An 18,389-nucleotide genomic window follows, 5' to 3' on the forward strand; every position below is an offset into this window, starting at 1 on the left:
AAGACATTTGAATGCAGATTTGGCAGTGTCAGAAATAACACCGTGTTGATTATGTATCATTTAAATTATTCATCAGTAATGGTCTTATCTGAATGACACTTTTAATTAGTCCTCGGTTTAGAATAATTGTCTTGTTCCATGTGTTTCCAAACCTCAGTTAGCTAGTTTATAAGCTCAGTAATCCGAATTAAAGCTTCTGGGGACCATCTGCTGTCTACACTGGCGGCGCCGTGCACTACTTTGTTACTACATTCACCTCAGCGCTCTCTCTCTCTCTCTCTCTCTCTCTCTCTCTCTCTCTCTCTCTCTCTCTCTCTCTCTCTCTCTCTCTCTCTCTCTCTCTCTCTCTCTCTCTCTCTCTCTCACGCCTACCGGGCGGAGTAATTCGTGTCGGTATCTATTGCGTGCATGTGTGTGTATGTGAGTGCGTGCTACGGCTGCTGCTGCTGCTTGTCACTCATTGTGCCGTGAACACGGGTAGCGACAAGGACCAAAATTCCGTCCGGTAGCTGCTGTTGTCTCCTGGCAAAGGCTGATATCTGTTTCCCCACCTCCTCAGTAGAGACCCCTGGCTTGTTTTTTAAAGTGCGTCTGCTCTTCAAGGAGAATATCTGTGACACATATTGCAATGCTTCAAACAAGGGACCTCATCTGGGGATTGCTATTCATTGGCTGTGCAGGTAAGGAAGCGGAGTTGTTTTATAATTCAATATTAGGTTATTCCAAGCCTGTGGGCAAAGCTAAATCTGGAGTGAAGGCCGAGCTGTTTTGATGCTGGAGCAGCATCCTCTGGTCCCGCGGCATCCTTGTCTCTGACTCCGGACAGTGGCGCTAGGTTAGAGCTGGTGCTCTGCTCATATATACACCATTGTACAAAAAGTTTTTTTTCCTAAGAAGTGTGAGTGTTTATATCTCGTTGAGCCGAATAAAGCGTGGAATCCCAACCGGGACGCCTTTTTTATTCATAGTTTCGTATCAGGAGACGCTTGCATTTGCAGGATTTTTATTTTATTTTATTTGTTATGTTCGCGCAATACAGGAGTATATACATCTCAGGTCCGGTTGGCTTACTTTTTCTGAGTTAGGCATATTGTAGGTTTTCTGCATTTGGAGGAACATGACCCACACATGCTGCGTTTTTTCTGCGAGTTAGTGAGTTCATCTGTTCGGGTATAAGGTTATGGATGCTGGCTGAGATTAGGACTGGTGATGCAGGGACGCTTTCGTGGTCCCTCATGCCAGCAGATATTGCTTATACCCTATGGCTGCTTGTAAGCTACCGTATTCTAACCACCTAAACGGCATATGGTCTCATCCAAAAGTCCACCTCGGCTTTCTCTACTTCTGCTGGGTCAGCCATGACGCACCGAAGATGCAGTGTCCGGAGCGCTCGCTCTTATAGCGGGGATGCTTTTTCAGTCTACTAAAACCAAATTTAGGGGCATGTTTATCAAAAATGTTTTTTTTTTTTCCCCCATACGCACGCGCTCAGATTGTATTCGTTGGATGGATTAGATGTGTCCACCATTCCGACTCTAGCCATCATCGGATTTGGCACGAAAACCGTATTCTGCGCGGATGTGACTATGTGGGGTTTTAGAGTTTAACATCAGTCTGCCCGTGTAGGTTAACAGCCTCTGGCCCTATTTATGCGACATAACCATTGTTTCTTTTGTTTTTCTTGCTTGCCAAATAGGACATTGGAGTTTCCAACTTCATAGCGCAGTGCGTTTTTAGGCGCTAAAATGATGTTGACATTCAGGCCAGGCTGATTTGATCCTAGTTATTTATTTATTTTTATTTGGTTGGTTGGGAGGAAATTCGTCATCTATTGAGGACGACTGAATAGTCATTCAATGTATACAATAGAATCCAATCCCTGAGCTCCCTTGGTTATATAGGGCGGGAGGGGGAGCCATTTTCCCCCTAAACCCCCACTCTCCCGCTTCTTACGTCCTCCTTCCCTCCCTGATCTGCCCCCTCTTTATATGGACTGCAACTGTGTGCTCCAAGTGGAGTTTGAGGACCCCCAGGGGTCCTTGGAGAGAGGAACAATAGTTTGATAATAATGCCATTTATTAGACATTGTCCCAATTAGAATGGAGAAGGATGATTATTCTAACCTAAACTTTAGATTTCACCAGTCTTCCTTCATATTCTAAAGGTCTGCAGTGTTCTGTGTTCATTTCCTATTTTTGCCTTTTTTTGGGGGGGCTGATTTCATTATTTGAGTTTAAAAGAAATGTGATCATGACATCAACTCATATTTATTAGATGATGGATGGATTGATACATGGGCCCCGTAGTTATTAACCTTCTAACACTGTTCTGGTCAAATAAATTCTGATTTACACATTCCCTGTACCATAAATATGGTATATGATATCCTTCCCAAAAGGCATTTGAGCACATCAAATTCATTGCAACTACTTTCTTTGAATTTTGAGTGATTTATTCAACTCGGTCACACTTTTTTTTTTTTTTTTTTTTGTTTACGGTCAAAAATGACCGCCATAGGAAATGAATGGGAAAGAGTATAATTTTCATCCAGGAGATGAAAGGCATCTCCATACAAACACTCCTACAACTTTCCTGTGCTTTTGTGCCCATTCGACACATGAATCATACATTCCACAAGAGAGCTTAGAGTAAATTATGGGAGCCCAGTGTTTTCTTGAGCTAATGTACTTCTCCCCCAATGTGAACCACACCTGCCAAACCAATAAATCTTGTGTAAATTATAGGAACCCATCTCTACTCCTTCATGGCATACATGCCACAGGTGCAAAGCTTCCATTTGCAAGGGACACTGCTCCATGACTACAATTTGCCATTTGTGCGTGTGAACCACCAATGTTCGCACACGCATGCACGCACACACACACAGAAACACACACACACAGTTCATGTTTATTTAAAAATAAACATGAACCCTCTGGTGGAATAACTATTGAATATTTGTAATAAGCTAAAATTGACCAATGTTGTTGGCATGCTCGAGATATTGGTCAGGATCTAATGGGTTATTTGGGCATAAGTTGCAGATCTGTGACTTGACAGTATTTGCATTCCTTTGCTATACACACAACTCAACTATATGCCCCTTAGTACAAATTAAATATAACCTCTTTTTTTTTTTTTTTTTTCTAGAATATGTTTGAGGTATTTTCAAATGAGCAGTTTTTTGGCACCTTTCACACACAAACACTGTTAACCTGTCACCGTTAGTTGTGTAGAGGGCGGTATGGTACCAAGACCACTTGGGATGTGTTCATTTCTTTTCTGTGTGATTCCTGATCCTGCCAAAAATATTCTGACGCCCTCGCAATTCACTGCACCTCATACGGGAGGGAAAGTGAAAGGAACCAAGAGGGAGATAATTAGACAACTGTGCCTCAGCTCTGCTCTTTTTGCAATAGGGGAAGAAATTCAAAGAAATTGATCACATTATTTGATAGGCCCGGGGTATATTAAAAGGGTAATGACGGTATCACACAGTTTGAAGGCTGAGCAATTTAATTACATTTATTGATTTCCAGTTCCTGTTCCAGTTCAGTGCTAATTGAATTTGGTGTCTAGTCACAAATATTATAGGATGAGGAGCCACACCACCTTCCAAGAAATGTATTGAATATTGGCCAGATTAAATAGAGTATGATTTTAGAAGGGGAGACAGACAGTGGCCTTTCTTGTCTTGCTCTGTCTGCAGCCAGATGGATTGAGTCTAGTGTGTTTTGCCAGTTCTGACCTTGTGTTATTGGAGGGATCTACTATATCCATGGTCATTCTTCAACCTGAAGGAGTGTAAGGTGATGGAGGCTAATCAGCTATTTGTCACACTTATTGGAGAGTGAAAATTTGTGAAGTTTTTCGGTTTAAGGTTCTCAGAGGTGATAACATGGTGATTGCTAATGCCTGAATGTGATTTTTGACCATATGATTTCAGATCTTCGGCCTGAATTGGTGATTTGTCGTTGCTAGGCGTTGAGAGGTTGATCCAGATGTTGAGATGGATACAAGTGTCATTGTGATAACTTTCCAGAGTTTTTAAAATCCTTCATGGTATTCTAAAGTACTGTGCGGTGTTTAAGTGTCTGACAGACATTCATAGTCATGCATCTATTACTCAAACTGGACTTCCTCAACTGTATTTCTTCATTTCATCACTAAATGAAGCAGGCCCCCGCCAATGCAGCCCCTTTTTTTTTTTTTTTTTTTTTTTTTTAAATGTTGCTTTTGGTCTGAAATACCCAGTTACTGCTGTGCACCTGCCATACCCTTTTACATAGTTTTGTGAAACTTAAGGTAACGGAGTTCAAGTGTGAAGCTAACCATGTGCTTTTGAATCTCTAGAAAACTTGAATTGAACCGTGACGTTCATTTCATGATCCTGTAGATCTAAAACAATGTTTTCGTGCATAGAGCTGAACTCCAAAAAAACAAGAGAGCACATTTAGAGGGAGAGGAAATACACAATTCCTAAATGGCTAACATATGGGACTTTAACTGCTGTGGTGAGTTCAAAGCCACTATGAAAATAATACAGGCTATTTTTGACTTTGGGGAACTGGAAAAAGCAACCAAACAAGGGAAAATTATAAGGCGTTTTTAGTCTGCTCTCTGAATAAAACTAGATTCTGGGTCTTCAGAACTTTGCTCTGTAGTTGCAATAAGATCCACGCGGCGTTCAAAGAGACATTTTGTACCAATTTATCACAGCTTATGTTGTTCAAATTCTCATCAGTGTAGGCGCTACTCCGATTACAGCTGGACCCCCTTTGGGCTCAGCACATATTTAGCCATATACTGCATAGTACTACTACCGCTACTACTGTGTAGTTATTCAAAAAGCAAAAAAGTGACTTATCAAGTTGTAATTGATTTCCCAGACATGATTTCTGTGCATGTTCTACTGTGCATTTGAGTTTTTTCTATATACTTTGCTATTTATTCTAGTCAGTCATTTTTCTCTATTTATGTTTAAAATGACATGGCATTTTATAAATGTTTAATTCCCACAATTTTAGTTTTATACTTAGATTATAAGTAATGAAACAGAGGAGTGCAGAGTAATGCATACAGACAAATCATAATGTCAGTGGAAGTTTGCAGATCTGTGGATAAAACATGTAAAGGTAAAATAAATTATCAAAACATGAGAATAAAACAGACAGTGGATTTTGATCCATTATCTATGAATTAATGTCATCTCAGTGCTTTTTTATGCTGACAGTAGTACAAACAGAAGTTCAAAATGACTCGGCTGGCTGTTAAATTTCTTCTCTGCTGACTGTTAGATGAGGATGGGCTGTCTTTGCATATTAATCAGTGCATGAATAGAGGCCGTGAGTGATTTGCATTGTGTGAGCAATGAAGGCGTCCTATAGAGAATTGAATGTAGGGAAAAAAAACGAAACAGAAGGAGATGGGCTTGTTGTACAGAATGGGGGCTGCCCCCCTCCCCCAACCCTCTAACCCTTGAAGGTTTTTTTTCCCTCTATCAGCACAGCATTACTTTGCAAAACTCAATACAATATATACAGTGTGTATGTAGCTGCACAATTGCAAACCAATACAACCTTTGTCGGTTAGCATTAAGCTTGTGTTCTTTGAACATTAAAGTCAATTAAAGTAAAACTGAAAACTATCATTTTCAGTGGGAATGTAAGAACCTCAAAGACTTTTCCACAAGGTGCCTCCCAATGCAGTGTTGCGTATGACAATTTAAGATTTCCGGCTAGAGCTGGGCGGTATGTAGAAAAATCAAATGTCACGATATTCTTGATCAAATAAAATTGCGATGATATTTTAGGGTTGACTAATGGTGCTTTCAAAAAATACTTTCACAATGAGATTTTAGATAATCAACAATGTGGATACAATGACTGTGGGTAAAGGCAAATAAAAAAATGGCTAGTAAGTCTATTACAGTAAGTTCAGAAAATGACATGACTTTACTGTAATGCAGCCTGTAAAATAAGGAAAAGACAACACTTATGCCATATTGCAATATCCAATTTCTAAGACGATATCTAGTCTTGTATATCAATATTGATAAAATATCGATATGCAGTATAGCCCAGCCCTACTTCTGGCCTGTATTTGTGGTCTACATAGTATTAAACATAATTTTAAACTTATCTATTTTATGATGTGCTTCCAAGTTACTCGGCCATTGAGACTAGACAAATACCAAGCTAGTTGCTGAGGACCTGTCTGAAAATAATGTGATACAATCCGCTAGATCATTTAACCCAAAGAGAAAAATTAATTGATCATTAAGGGTTACATGGCCCGAACAAGGGCTCATTCATAAAAGTTATTTTTTGGTCATATTTAAAGTAACTTTGAGTATCCTGTCATGGTCAAAGCAAGTATGACTTCAGTATTGAATGTTTGTAATTGAAGAGAAGCATAATGGACGTGCGGTCTCTAAGGTATCTGCTGGTCTGTTTGTTCAAATTTACAAAATGTGTAATATAAAAATGTACTGAAAGCTTGTCTCAGACCCTGCATGTTCTGGTCACGTCCCCTGGTTGAACTGAACTCGGCTCTTATACTTAATAACTCTTCAGTTCTCCAATAAGAAGTCTCAGCAGGGTGAACTGGTTTCAGCTTCTAATGGATTCAGAAAAAAAACAACCCTTGCTTGATGTCAATGTGCCCCAGGATCACATTCAGCAAGGTGAAAGACCTCTGAGAGTGGTTCTGACTCAAAACAGACTTTGAAGCTGCTGGTGCCTTAAGGCGTAATAGCCCCACTGCTCATGGAGAACATGGTAGGTGATGGTGGATGGACAGTTGTCTGCTGTGGTACTCAGCATCTTCTGCGGAGTGCTTTATCCTAACCTCACCGCATTCTCTACATCAGCACTGAGGATCTCTGCTACTTTGTCATGCAGCATTGCATTTATTTATTTTTATTTTTTTTCTGAGCTCTGTAGTGAGACTGCTGGGTCTGGTGACGATGCCCAAGGTGACGAAGAAATACTTTGCTGTGTAACAGAATCTCCAGCATGATGTCCCTGTCCTCCTTGAACTTCCTGGAGAACTACAAGCACCGATATCATTTGGATCAATGTTCCAGTTCTCTGTATTGTTAGCATGGTGCCTGGTATTATTTATAGCCTGTCACTATTCTAACTTTGTTTTGCTTGATTATCCTTTGTTCAACTAAGCCTTTGAGTGATGAGACAAGACGGCAATACTGTATCATGCATGTGTTCCTGGTTAGATTTTTGATGTTGATGTTTCAACACTTACAATAAATATACACTTACTGCATACAGTGGTCGGCTGCAGGGGTTATCCTGCGAAGCTAAATGTAAACTGTGAACTTACGTGGCTAAGTTTTGTAGTTTTGTAAACAAAAACTGTCAATTAGCAGGAAATGTAATATACCATAACAAGACTAAAGGGCATCACAAACCAGCTGCGTATTACATGCAAAGGTTTCCATTGTAAGCCTGCACACGGGTGGCACATCCCGGCTACATTACTTTTGCTACTTCTTTCTGAAATGCACGTCCGGTGTGTGCTACAAGTGTCATGCCATACAGATGTGTGAAAAGTCATTGTCAGACTTTTCCTGTAGCGCTACCACCAGGTCACGGAGTCCCCTTTCTGACAAGCATTTTGGCCCATGACAAGGTATGTCCACAATTCTATAGCCTGGACTTACAAATGCTAACTCCACACATGAAGACTAAACACCCACCCAATGTACTGTAGTCTGCCCTGCTGTCTATGTCCGTTTCTGTTCTTTAGATGTTTAGGCTGCTTAAAACAATGGGTTCAATATCACCTTGAAAGTAAGATTGCGTATCCCTTTGCATTGTAATTCCTGGCACTGCTTATCCCATAGTTTAACTGAAAAAGGAGTAGTTAGATGTGACTCAAAGTAACATTGCCACTTATGCGACTGGTGTCAGATTTAAGATGGCTGCATGATATATGACTTTATGTGGACTTCATTATCCGTCTTTGATGTGCATCAGTTACACTGACTTGCTGCATAACACCGAGTTTTAGCAATCTAGGACAGCTTTTTGTAATTGTTCTGTATTGCTTGCTGGTTTTGCGTTGCTGAGCACCCCGTTTGTTTTTTTGTTGTAATGCCCTGAACACAGCCTAGAAACCCTAGTGGCAGCAAATTTATTTTGCAGCCAGGGTCAGTCTAGGCACTCTCCGTTGGCTTGCAAGCTGGAAAAACCCAATTTTGGTCAGGCCAATCGTATCGTGTATAGAGTCGGTGGGCGGGCTTATTAAACTTTTGCCGTATCCGGTCGGAGAAACTGAACACATCTTCCTTTTTTAAGACTGACTTCAGAGCCGTTCTTTTCTCAAAGAAAAGCTTAAAGGGAAATTTCACCGCTGGAAAGCTGAATATATCTTTAAATTGGGTCACTTATGTAGTAGAAATGTGAAAAGGAAATTGAAATTGGTGCCTTCTAGGCCGAGATAAGCCAGAAAATGTGTTTTTGGCTCATATGGATGAAAGACACCAAATCCCAGAATGCACTTGCTTTGCTGCTGTATGAGGCCACTCCCAAGCCACGCTTACCCTTTACAGACAGTGAGACGATCAACTCAACAAGTGTGTTTTATTGTCATTTCAACCATATACACGAAAAAACGTTTCACCGTGGCTCAAGTGGTGTTACACATTTAAAACCTATACTTTTTTGCCACAGCTGATACATTATCCGGACTTCTTTCAGCGGATTGATAGCTCCAGAGTGAACAGAACTGTGTCCATGGCAACGCTCTGCTATGCATGGCAACGGTGTGTTATCCTTAGCAGCGGTCTGTTAAGAAATAACGGACAGCATTCTACATTAGAATTCAAACAAGCCATGTAATAAAAAGAAGGCTAACACATAGCTACTAGCATTAGCTCTTGGTGGGCTGTGGTATAAACATTGAGTATAAACACAGCCGTACATTTGCGTGGGATGTAGCTAGAATTGTCGGCATTTTACGGTCACAAACTCCACCAGCAGTTAGCAGTTAGTTGGATACAAATCACCCCATTTCTGCAACAGGCAGTCCGGGGTAACACAGCCCACCTCCACTAGTAGTTTTACCCGGTGACAGAGCAGCAGGCTGGATTGTCCACAGCAATATTTCCACAACAACGAAAACACAGCACAGCAGTCTCTGAACTTGCGTTGGGAGTTTCGTTGAAGTTGGATGTAGTCCAGTTTGTTTAATGAGCGGACACTTGCAAGCATGATTGGTGAACAGATGGCTGGCTAGCGTTAGCTTTCCACCGGCACACTCGTTCAACGCTCCCCACTGATGAGGTCTCTTTACCGGCCACAGGAATCGAGCACCACCGCTGGTCTCCGTGCAGGCAAAGCTTGCGTAGTGTGTCGAGTATTGCGTCAGTAATAGTGTCCTGCATATTCTCCGATGCGTTCCAATGTATCCCGGTGGTACACATGTGTGGTAGTTTGAATGCACATAATTGTTATGGCTGCAGCCTGGAGCGTCCCATATCATGCCGTCCAGTCTACTTTTCAAAACAAAAGCTCGCGTCCCAAAATTTCCGTCGGGATGAACAGTTTCTGCTCCTGCTGAGAAGCTAAGCGAGGATTCAAGATGGCTGACACTCGTTTTTTTCCTCGGCAATCTCCAGAAAAAGCCGACAGTCCAACCCCCTTTGGGCTATGTGGAAGTGGCTCCTAATACACCATGAATACAGGCTGTAGTCTTTTGCCTCTGGGCAAAAAAGCCTCAGATGACGCAAAAATCGTCATTTTGCGTCATCTGAGGTTTTTTTCCAGACCCTCAATACAGAGATCTCCCCTCTCACGGGGACATGAGGGAGGGAAGCATGGTCATTCAAAATTAAATTTGCTGCCGCTAGGGTATGTCTAGATTTCTAGGCCACTGAACAGGTTGGCTGAGGACGGGGGATTCAGTGGCTGTCTAGCGAGAATAACAATAAAGGCAACTGGTCTCATCACCAAGAAATTCAGTGCACCTCGCGTTTTGCAACCCTGCAAATGTGCTCATTCGGATTGCGGCTTAAGGCAGTTTGTTCCAGAATTTCAGCAGCCAAGCTGATATCACACCTGCTTTATTTGTCTTCAAGGAGGATCATTTTCTGCTCTGAAATCCTGCTTTTCAAACCACCTGGAGAGGCAACTCATTTTGTTGTACACCTGGTGTCTACAGGGATAATTGTTGCTCATTTATGATTGCATACAATGTTTTTTCACACAATGTATTGTGATTGTGTATTACTTTTTGAGATATTTTCTTCTTTTGCCACTGTGTCTTTTTTTCTTTGTGTGAGGTTCTTACTTGAAGTACTGATTTCTTTCCAGCCTGTTCCATCATGCCACTTCACTAGACTTTTTTTTTTTTTTTATGTTAGCCTTTAATTGGTTGCTCAGGTAATCTCTCATTTATCCCTACGTTTTCGTTCTGCTTGCAAAAGAAGTGGGGTAAAGAGAAGCGATGAAGTGCACTCTAAAACAAGTATATGCCAATATATACACAATATATGGGTTATAAGCTAGTATCAGCCAACACATCAGTTAGGCTCTAGCATGCTCTCCATTAAAATGTGTTTTCCTGCCCTTGCCGCCGTGAGATATTTGCCACATGGACTGCAGCCAATGTGTAATGCAAAGTTGGGATAATGCCCATAAGGACCGGAGAATCCTAGTGTCTTACTGTATTTTGCACTTAATTTTATACTGTAGCAACACTAAGTATATAATTAGGATAGTATAATTATACTAATTCACATCAAAATGTGTAAAAATATTTAAACAGTCAGCAAGCTTGTTGACTCTAATACTAGCTTGGAGATACCACATGTGTGCTCTCTATTTGCTTGCCAAACACTAATGTTTGGGGATGTGTAGGTGGCCTCACACTGCATGGGTATTTTGTTAGCACATGCATGCAGTATTTTTGGCGCTCCAGCATTTACTCGGAAACCTTTCAGTATCACTTGCGGGAGTTGCTGAGTTGCTGGCACTTACATAGTTTACCTGCGCTAGAGTTTTCTGACACAATTTAAGAGAGACCCACTGGAGGATTATTCTCGCCTCAGTGAAAGTGAGTGTTTATTTGATGGACATTATGAGCACAAAGACACACCAGGCTTCCTATGCGTTTCCTACAATCGGAAACCATTGTCTCCCTTTACCTTTTGCTGAGCTGTCATGGACAGGCAGGGCCATGGTGTATTTGTGCATGTGTTCTCTTTTTTTTTTTTCGGTCTCTTAATCCCAGGGAGCGACTCACCATCATGATGTAATGCCTAGCAATGGCAGTTCAGCTCATCCCAGGGACTGCTGTCATTGGCTGGCTTCCTCAGGTGCCAAGCCGCCTCAGCCTTTTGTGTGAAGAACAAAAAAAGAAAAAAACAAGTGTGTCTTCTGGGAGATGGGACCAAGGCGAGATGTGCAGCATGTACAGTATTCTGTGGACTTGTTTACTCTCTAAATTGGCACAGTTGTCAGTGAGCACATACTGGAAGCGATCATCCTCTGTGTCGCCATTGGGGCTTTCAGACCATTCCAGCAAAAGTCCAGAATGACTTATTTCTCTGCACACTGTTCAAAACCTCAGATGTAACACACTATAATGGTTTTCCCAAGCTGCATAGTCTCAGATATTGTATACCCTCTCTCTATGTTTAGTCTAATCTTGATAAAAATGTTGCCACTACAGTATAAGTAATGTGGAAGCTGAGTTCATAATTCTTATTCAAGACTTGTGGAATCCTTTTTTAAGGCACCCTTGCTGTGCATTCAAATAGCTGTGTGTGCAGAAACTGCAGACTCAAGACTAACTAGTGAATTCAGCTGGAAAGAAAACATATTAAATGGTATCTGTGAAATTTTTCATTTGTGGTAAAATAAAATAATACTGAGTTTGTGCTTCTGGGTAATGGTCTTTTGATGGAGAACTATTATTTTCTGAAATGAAGAAACGGCTGTTAACGACTTCAGAGATGATACAATTTGGTTTGGTGTTGCTATTTAAAGAAGGAAAAGGTGCAGTCTTTAAAAATATAACCCAGTGTGTTTTTAAAATGCACTGTATTCAGTTTTCTCTGTGCATATTGCTGTGAAATGTGCTGTGAGGTAATGCTATGGAAACAAGAGGAAACGGACGCATCCAAGAGCTGTTTATGTGACAGCCGATGCAGCAAAGGCTCTGTGGACCGTTTGATCAAACTGGTACGTCAAATATCATCTAATTAACTGGTAAAATCCTGCCCACAGTCTAATATGGGAGCTGCATATAAACGGAGCCTCGCTGCTGCCGCCCATATGGAAATCACATGTGAACATTGATGAGGTCAGACTGATCAAAATAGATGTGTTGTTTTTGTGTTGGGTTGGTAGCAGGTGGTTGCAGGGTAACACCATCTAGGTGCTGAGAGGCGGGGGCTGTTGCCATAACTCAAACAAAGTGAACTTGAATATGTTTAACACCGGTACGGCATTAAACTTCAATACTTTTTTTCAGTAACGACTGAAATGTGTCTGTAGCATAGAGTATTGAAAAATGTCAAGGATTTGAAGTTTGCATCCCATGCTTGGTCAGATTCTTAGGCTTGTTTACTGAGAAGAGTCTAATGTAGATATTAGGGGTGTTAAAATCAATCATTGCATCGCAAAGCAGACATGGTTGATTCTGCATCCATGCAGTGGCAACAGACCATAATTGATTATTGCCTACTGATGTTACTTGTTGATTTGCCGGTCGCTGCTTTTTTGTGTTTCTGCCTTTTGTCTGTTTCGGACTCCACTACATTCAGGGAGTGGCTTTCTTAAGAGCAGAAACAATAAAAAGGAAAGTTCATATATCTGACTATTTGAATTTGTTGCTGCAAACTAGGAGGTGGAGCATTGTGATGCATCTCGATATTAAATCGTTGACAGGATAATAGTAATCTGCTTGAATCGTGAGACCAGGGATGAGTATATATACAGGTTTGCATTGGACGGTGTGGAATATTGTATGTGAAGAAAAGGTTTAAAAAATCTAATTCTCTAAACTAAGGTTAACACAAAATATGTTGTATATCATATTTTTATGTTTTTAAGTGGCATAGAAATTAACAATTTTCCTAATGTCAAACTTGGGACTGCATTAGGTTGTCAGAATTCAACACTTGCACATTAAAATCTAATCCACATCATAAGCCACTTCTTAATTGAGCATATTGTACAGAGCCTCTCGGGTGTCAAATGGTAGAAAGGAATATTAATGTAGAGATCTTTGTGAACGGATTGATAAACCAAACGAAAGGATTTTAAGCCAAGCATGTTATTATAGATTAATTATTAATTTGTGAGCACAGATTTATAGGCTGTGCACTCGGTTTGGAAATCCATTTACTCAGATAAATAAACTGTAAGAAAAAATATTTGGAGGAGCGCCCAGGCAAGATGCATTCGTGGGAAGCATAAGACTTTCGATATTGACCTCTGACCTTTTAGAACAAAAGGGGTGAGGGGTTAGATGGTGTCAAACTAATGCAATTTGGTATTTATACCTATTGATTAAAAGCCCAGATTTATAATACTTACTTACACTTAAGTGGCCATCTGTCACTCCTATTTCATAAATGATGCATAATTTACTACTTAAATTATGCATAATTTACTACTTAAAAGATGCATAATGAATTGGTTAAAAGTGGAATTGTACAATGACTAACCTACTGTGACTAGCTTGTTTTTAGTCTATTAAGTACAACATGTATAATATAATGGTATTTTTAACAAATCTGTGCACTAGGATTTCTATGCTAATATGTTTATAACCCTCAGTGGGCTCTGTACTATAATACTATTTGGATATACGCCGAAAGCTTTTCTCCTTTGACACACAGAGCATGACACTCTAAATACATGACAAATACAAATGTAACACATAAAAAAGGATTTGACATATTTGTCTTGTGAATGCTGTTTTTTGATTTTAAAATTTAAGAAGGCACAACCGATTTTCATCTAAAGACAATTACCGTGATTTGACCCAACACAAACCGCTCTAACGGTCCCTTCCATTATGTGTTTATGGTCAGGCTGCTGCGTTTGAAAGGATCAGGAGCGGCCTGTAATTTATTAGGCTTTCACACCAACGGCATTGTCTAAGAGCCGCTCCTGAATAAAAGCCCCCAGGAGTGGCTCACTGTGAGCCCGGGAGGCAGACAAAGGTGGAGGGTGGCAGGAGGAGGCGGAGGATGAGAGGGAGGCGGGACACAATGCAAAGTGTCGTCAAGGAGGAACCAATGGGGCGGCAGGTCACTTCAACCTCTAGATCCATTGTTTCCTTTTCTGTCGCTGGAGCCGCATTTCATGTAATAAAGCTCCCTGAGACCATCAACACAGTCATGTTGAATATGGACAGATGTTTTTTAGACCTGCATCCTATGATTTAATTTAAGAATGATAGTCATGTTCAGTATTCAATACCAATTTTATATCCATTCTAACAAAAAGAAATTACAAAATTCAAACATTACGGCACAAATCTTTTATTTTTATATTTAAGCTGCCACTACGTCTCTGTGTAACGTAGAGTTTTTCCTGCGTGTCTCTACAACGTGTAATGTTAGACAGCCAATCACGAACATTATTAGATCTTGGTAGAAGCATGCTGCATGCTTATTGGCTCACTTTTACTCTTACATTTACTCTTTAGGTATTAAAATTGGGTATTGAATGACGAGGCATTTTTCGATACTCGATACTAAGGAGGCAATTTGGTCGGTACCTAAAACTTATCGAATTCGGTACCCAGCCCTAAGTACAGATGCAGGCCAGTCATTACATTGTAAAACTAGGACGTTGCATAAAATTCCTTTTCTTAGATCTTTTCCTTACTGTTCTTGTTACTAAATTAAATGCATCTAGATGATTTGAATGAAACCTCAAAAGATAGGAAAAGAGATCGTTGCCTTGAATGACAAGCCCATGTGATGTGCATTTTTCTTGTTTTTCCTCACAAAATATCTAAAAATAAGACGAGGGTCTGACGTTCTGCTGGTAAACTGACTGCTGTAAAAGGAGCAAAGTTTGAACTTGTGAATCGTGGCCTGATTATGTCTCTGGAATGAATAGCCACTCCCCTGACTGACAGCTGTCTCATTTTATCTGTGAGGCTGTTCAGCATAATGTGCTGCTCTGCTGCTTTAATACGCCACCATAACAGCAAAGTTCTGAAGCTGTGTAATTATCGAGCCCTACAGACAGTTCAGAAATTATGCTTGCACATGCGAATGGATACCATAAGACTTTTTGTCCTGGTTGGAGGATATAATTTGTTCTGTTAATGATACATGAATGTTGACAGGTGATAAAGAAATGCTATTGGCACAGTTGTTTGTCCTCCATATTATTTGGCAGCTTGCAGTGTTTTGCTGCATGATTTACTGTAAAATGCTCAAAATGTGAATGCAAAATCCCTGGCATATGAATTGGTGAATTAGGAATACTGCAAATCTGCAGCCTTAACTCGTTGCCTTATGGTATCATTGCATTTTGCACAGTATCGCTCTCTTTTGAAAAAGCATTACCCAATCAATAAACTTCCAACAAAGCTCTCGGAAGTCTTTTACGTTTTTTAATTTAATGCCAGCACCATACTCATTCACCCGCTGCCAAGATACATACCAAAGTATTGACACATCTAACTTTCCCCTCATAGTCGAAATGAGAAAACAGACCAAAGGAGGTTTACATAATGTGTTTTTATGCTTTCATGCCTTGTTGTATTTTGATTAAGCCTAAAACATAATTAGATCAATTATATTTAAGTTATGTAATGAAAATGTTTGGTGCCTTCATATGTACTTATTAGCCGTTCAGACTTTAAATGAGGCTGTTTAACTCCATTTATCTTTTATGACAGATTGGGCGGTAAATGTCAAATGAAGATCATTGCTCGGTCTGAACACCAGAAGGATAAAATATGTTTACATTGCAGAAACAATGGAAGCATGTCATGCTGCATATGATTGATACCGGCTCCTGGCTCGCGGTGCAGGCAGCCAGATGGGCCGAGCTCAGACGATTCAACACGACGGGTCGAGGACTCATTCTTTTTACCCGGGCCTCAGTGACTGTGCTGCCCCAAAGGCTCCTTCTCAAGGCGTTTGGCATGCCTCAGTGGCACTCTCACCTCCATCGAATATCTATCTATCTATCTATCTATCTATCTATCTATCTATCTATCTATCTATCTATCCATCCATCCAATACACGGATTGTAAAAATCATTGATCTAAGGAATCCATGGTTTCAGATTTTACAGAATGTATTTTTCATTTAATTTATACTTTTTATTGATCCCCTTTGGGGAATTTACAGTTTAGAAATCACCACACGCGCACACACACACGCTCAGGAGCTATTCATGCACAACTGGAGAGATGTCCGAGTGAGTGGGCTGCCAGTGCTGGACCAGTGCCCTGAGTGGTTGGGGGGGGGTGGGTACAGTGCCCTGCTCAAGAACACCTTGGCAATGCCCAGGAAGTGAACTGGCATCTCTCCAGAGACCAATCCACACTCCATACTTTGGTCCGAACCAGCAACCCTCCGGTTCCCAACTCAACTCAACTCACTGCCACCCCAAATATTGTATTTATTAATTGTAGTAATATAGTTCTGTAGAATAGATGAATCTGCCCATGTGGGTATATCCTGGAATCAGGATCATATTGGGATGATTCTGCAAAATTCAATTTATGTCAAATGCCAAAGTTCAGTAACAATGCAGGAAGTTTTTTTTTGTAGTGAGGTTGTAGGTAATGGCATGGATCTGACCTAGACACTGGAGACCCAAACCAGGTCCTGTCTCATGAATTTTGATCTTTCTCTCACCTTTTTTCCGCCTAATTTATACCTTAACCATGCTGCCGTTGTCATGTGCTGATATTGGAGAAGGAGAAGAAGAAAAAAACAACAACTTTAGATTAGATACAATCTGGTGTCTTGTGAGTTATTTCAAGGTTATTTGCAGTGATAGGGTTGCACAAATCACCGCACTAGCGTCAGACTTAATTTTTTTAATTCAGGAATGGGTGATATAATCACACACTAATGGCTGCTTTTCATTACTTGCTTCAAGAAAGTAAGATTTTAAGACTAATATTTTTTTCAACCATTTTCTTTCCCATAATTGGCGTTTGTTGGTAGCGCGTGTGTAAGGTACGATATGATAATGTCTCAAGAGGTAGCATTAGCGGCAAAGCAGGAAAAAGAAAAATATCTCTTATGAGGTTCACCACATGGAAATGTCTCCATTGTGAGACATACCTAGAATATTGCTACGAAAAAGGCATATCTTCACTGTTTTGCTAGTAACATATTCAGATAGCATGTGCTTGCATGCATGCTTATATTAAGTGGACCAGATGTTGGCCTGCTGGAGTTTTTAATGGGTTTGGAGCACGTGTATCTCGGCCAAGTTGGTGGCATCAAGATTGACTGTCTTTTTTAAAGCAATGCAGTAACTGTGTTCGTTGAGTTACTGCTCAGCTCAGACAAAGAGCTAACCCCATAAAAAGTCTATTTCTGTTTTGAAGTCCTCATCTCTCTGGGCCGGTATGAAAGCAAAAGCTATGTTTTTAAAGATGGTAATGTTTTTGGTTCTGTCTGTCAAACTCTTTGATGTCAACCAAGATACCAAGCGTACTGCAGAGTGTCATGAATTCCAATTAAGGTAAGCATGATGTTTTTCAAGTTTTTGTTGAGCTTATCTTTTTTCCTATCACCCACATTAGGTCAAACGTCCTACCAGTACAAAATGACATAGCGCAACATTCAGTGGGTATATTCACATCCTCAGTAGGATGTACCATTTGCATTTTAAACTGCTTTGTCCAATGATTTTTGCAGTAAAAATAATATAGAGATAATGAGACAGCATTATCTAATAGACAAGTTTGCCATGAAATTACATGAGAGTCCAACGTGTCAGTGACAGAAAACGTTGGACATTAATTATCCTACAGCCTTTCGTCCAACAGCACCCTCAAGCTTTGCACAACTGTAGCCCTAATACAGTAGCAAAGCTCTATTTTGTGATGCTTTCATTATATTGTTCTAATGAGCTTTGTAGCTTCTATGGTGTCAGGGCATTAAACTTGTATTCTCTAGTCTCTAACCTTTGCACTGGTTTCATATCATTCTTTTTAGAGAAATGTCAAACTTTTATTTGAATAGGACACCCTTACTGCCTTCATAACTTATCTGTACACGTATTTGTGTAAACTGTTATGGTTTTATTTTGCATCTGTGGAAGAACGATGATTTATCTCACAGTTGCTATCATTATTCAGAATCACTGTGACTATTGAGCCATAGATAGATCACTTATCAGTGTCTGACCCACTGTCAGTGTGA

At 40.3% G+C, this 18,389-nt stretch overlaps 1 protein-coding gene across 10 annotated transcripts in view; it reads left to right on the plus strand.

The window, feature by feature from the left end:
* The first annotated feature begins 421 nt into the window (after positions 1 to 421).
* The window catches only part of ncam1a (neural cell adhesion molecule 1a), a 272,159-nt gene continuing 254,191 nt past the window's right edge, over positions 422 to 18,389 (plus strand). For all 10 annotated transcript variants that reach the window (XM_028594811.1, XM_028594813.1, XM_028594807.1 and 7 more), the window contains exon 1: positions 422 to 680. In XM_028594811.1, coding sequence (XP_028450612.1) covers positions 629 to 680 — 52 coding nt within the window. In that variant the 5' untranslated portion in view covers positions 422 to 628. The remainder of the gene's footprint in view (positions 681 to 18,389) is intronic.

The sequence above is a fragment of the Perca flavescens genome, chromosome 13, assembly GCF_004354835.1.
Source record: "Perca flavescens isolate YP-PL-M2 chromosome 13, PFLA_1.0, whole genome shotgun sequence".
Classification (NCBI taxonomy): Eukaryota; Metazoa; Chordata; class Actinopteri; order Perciformes; family Percidae; genus Perca; species Perca flavescens.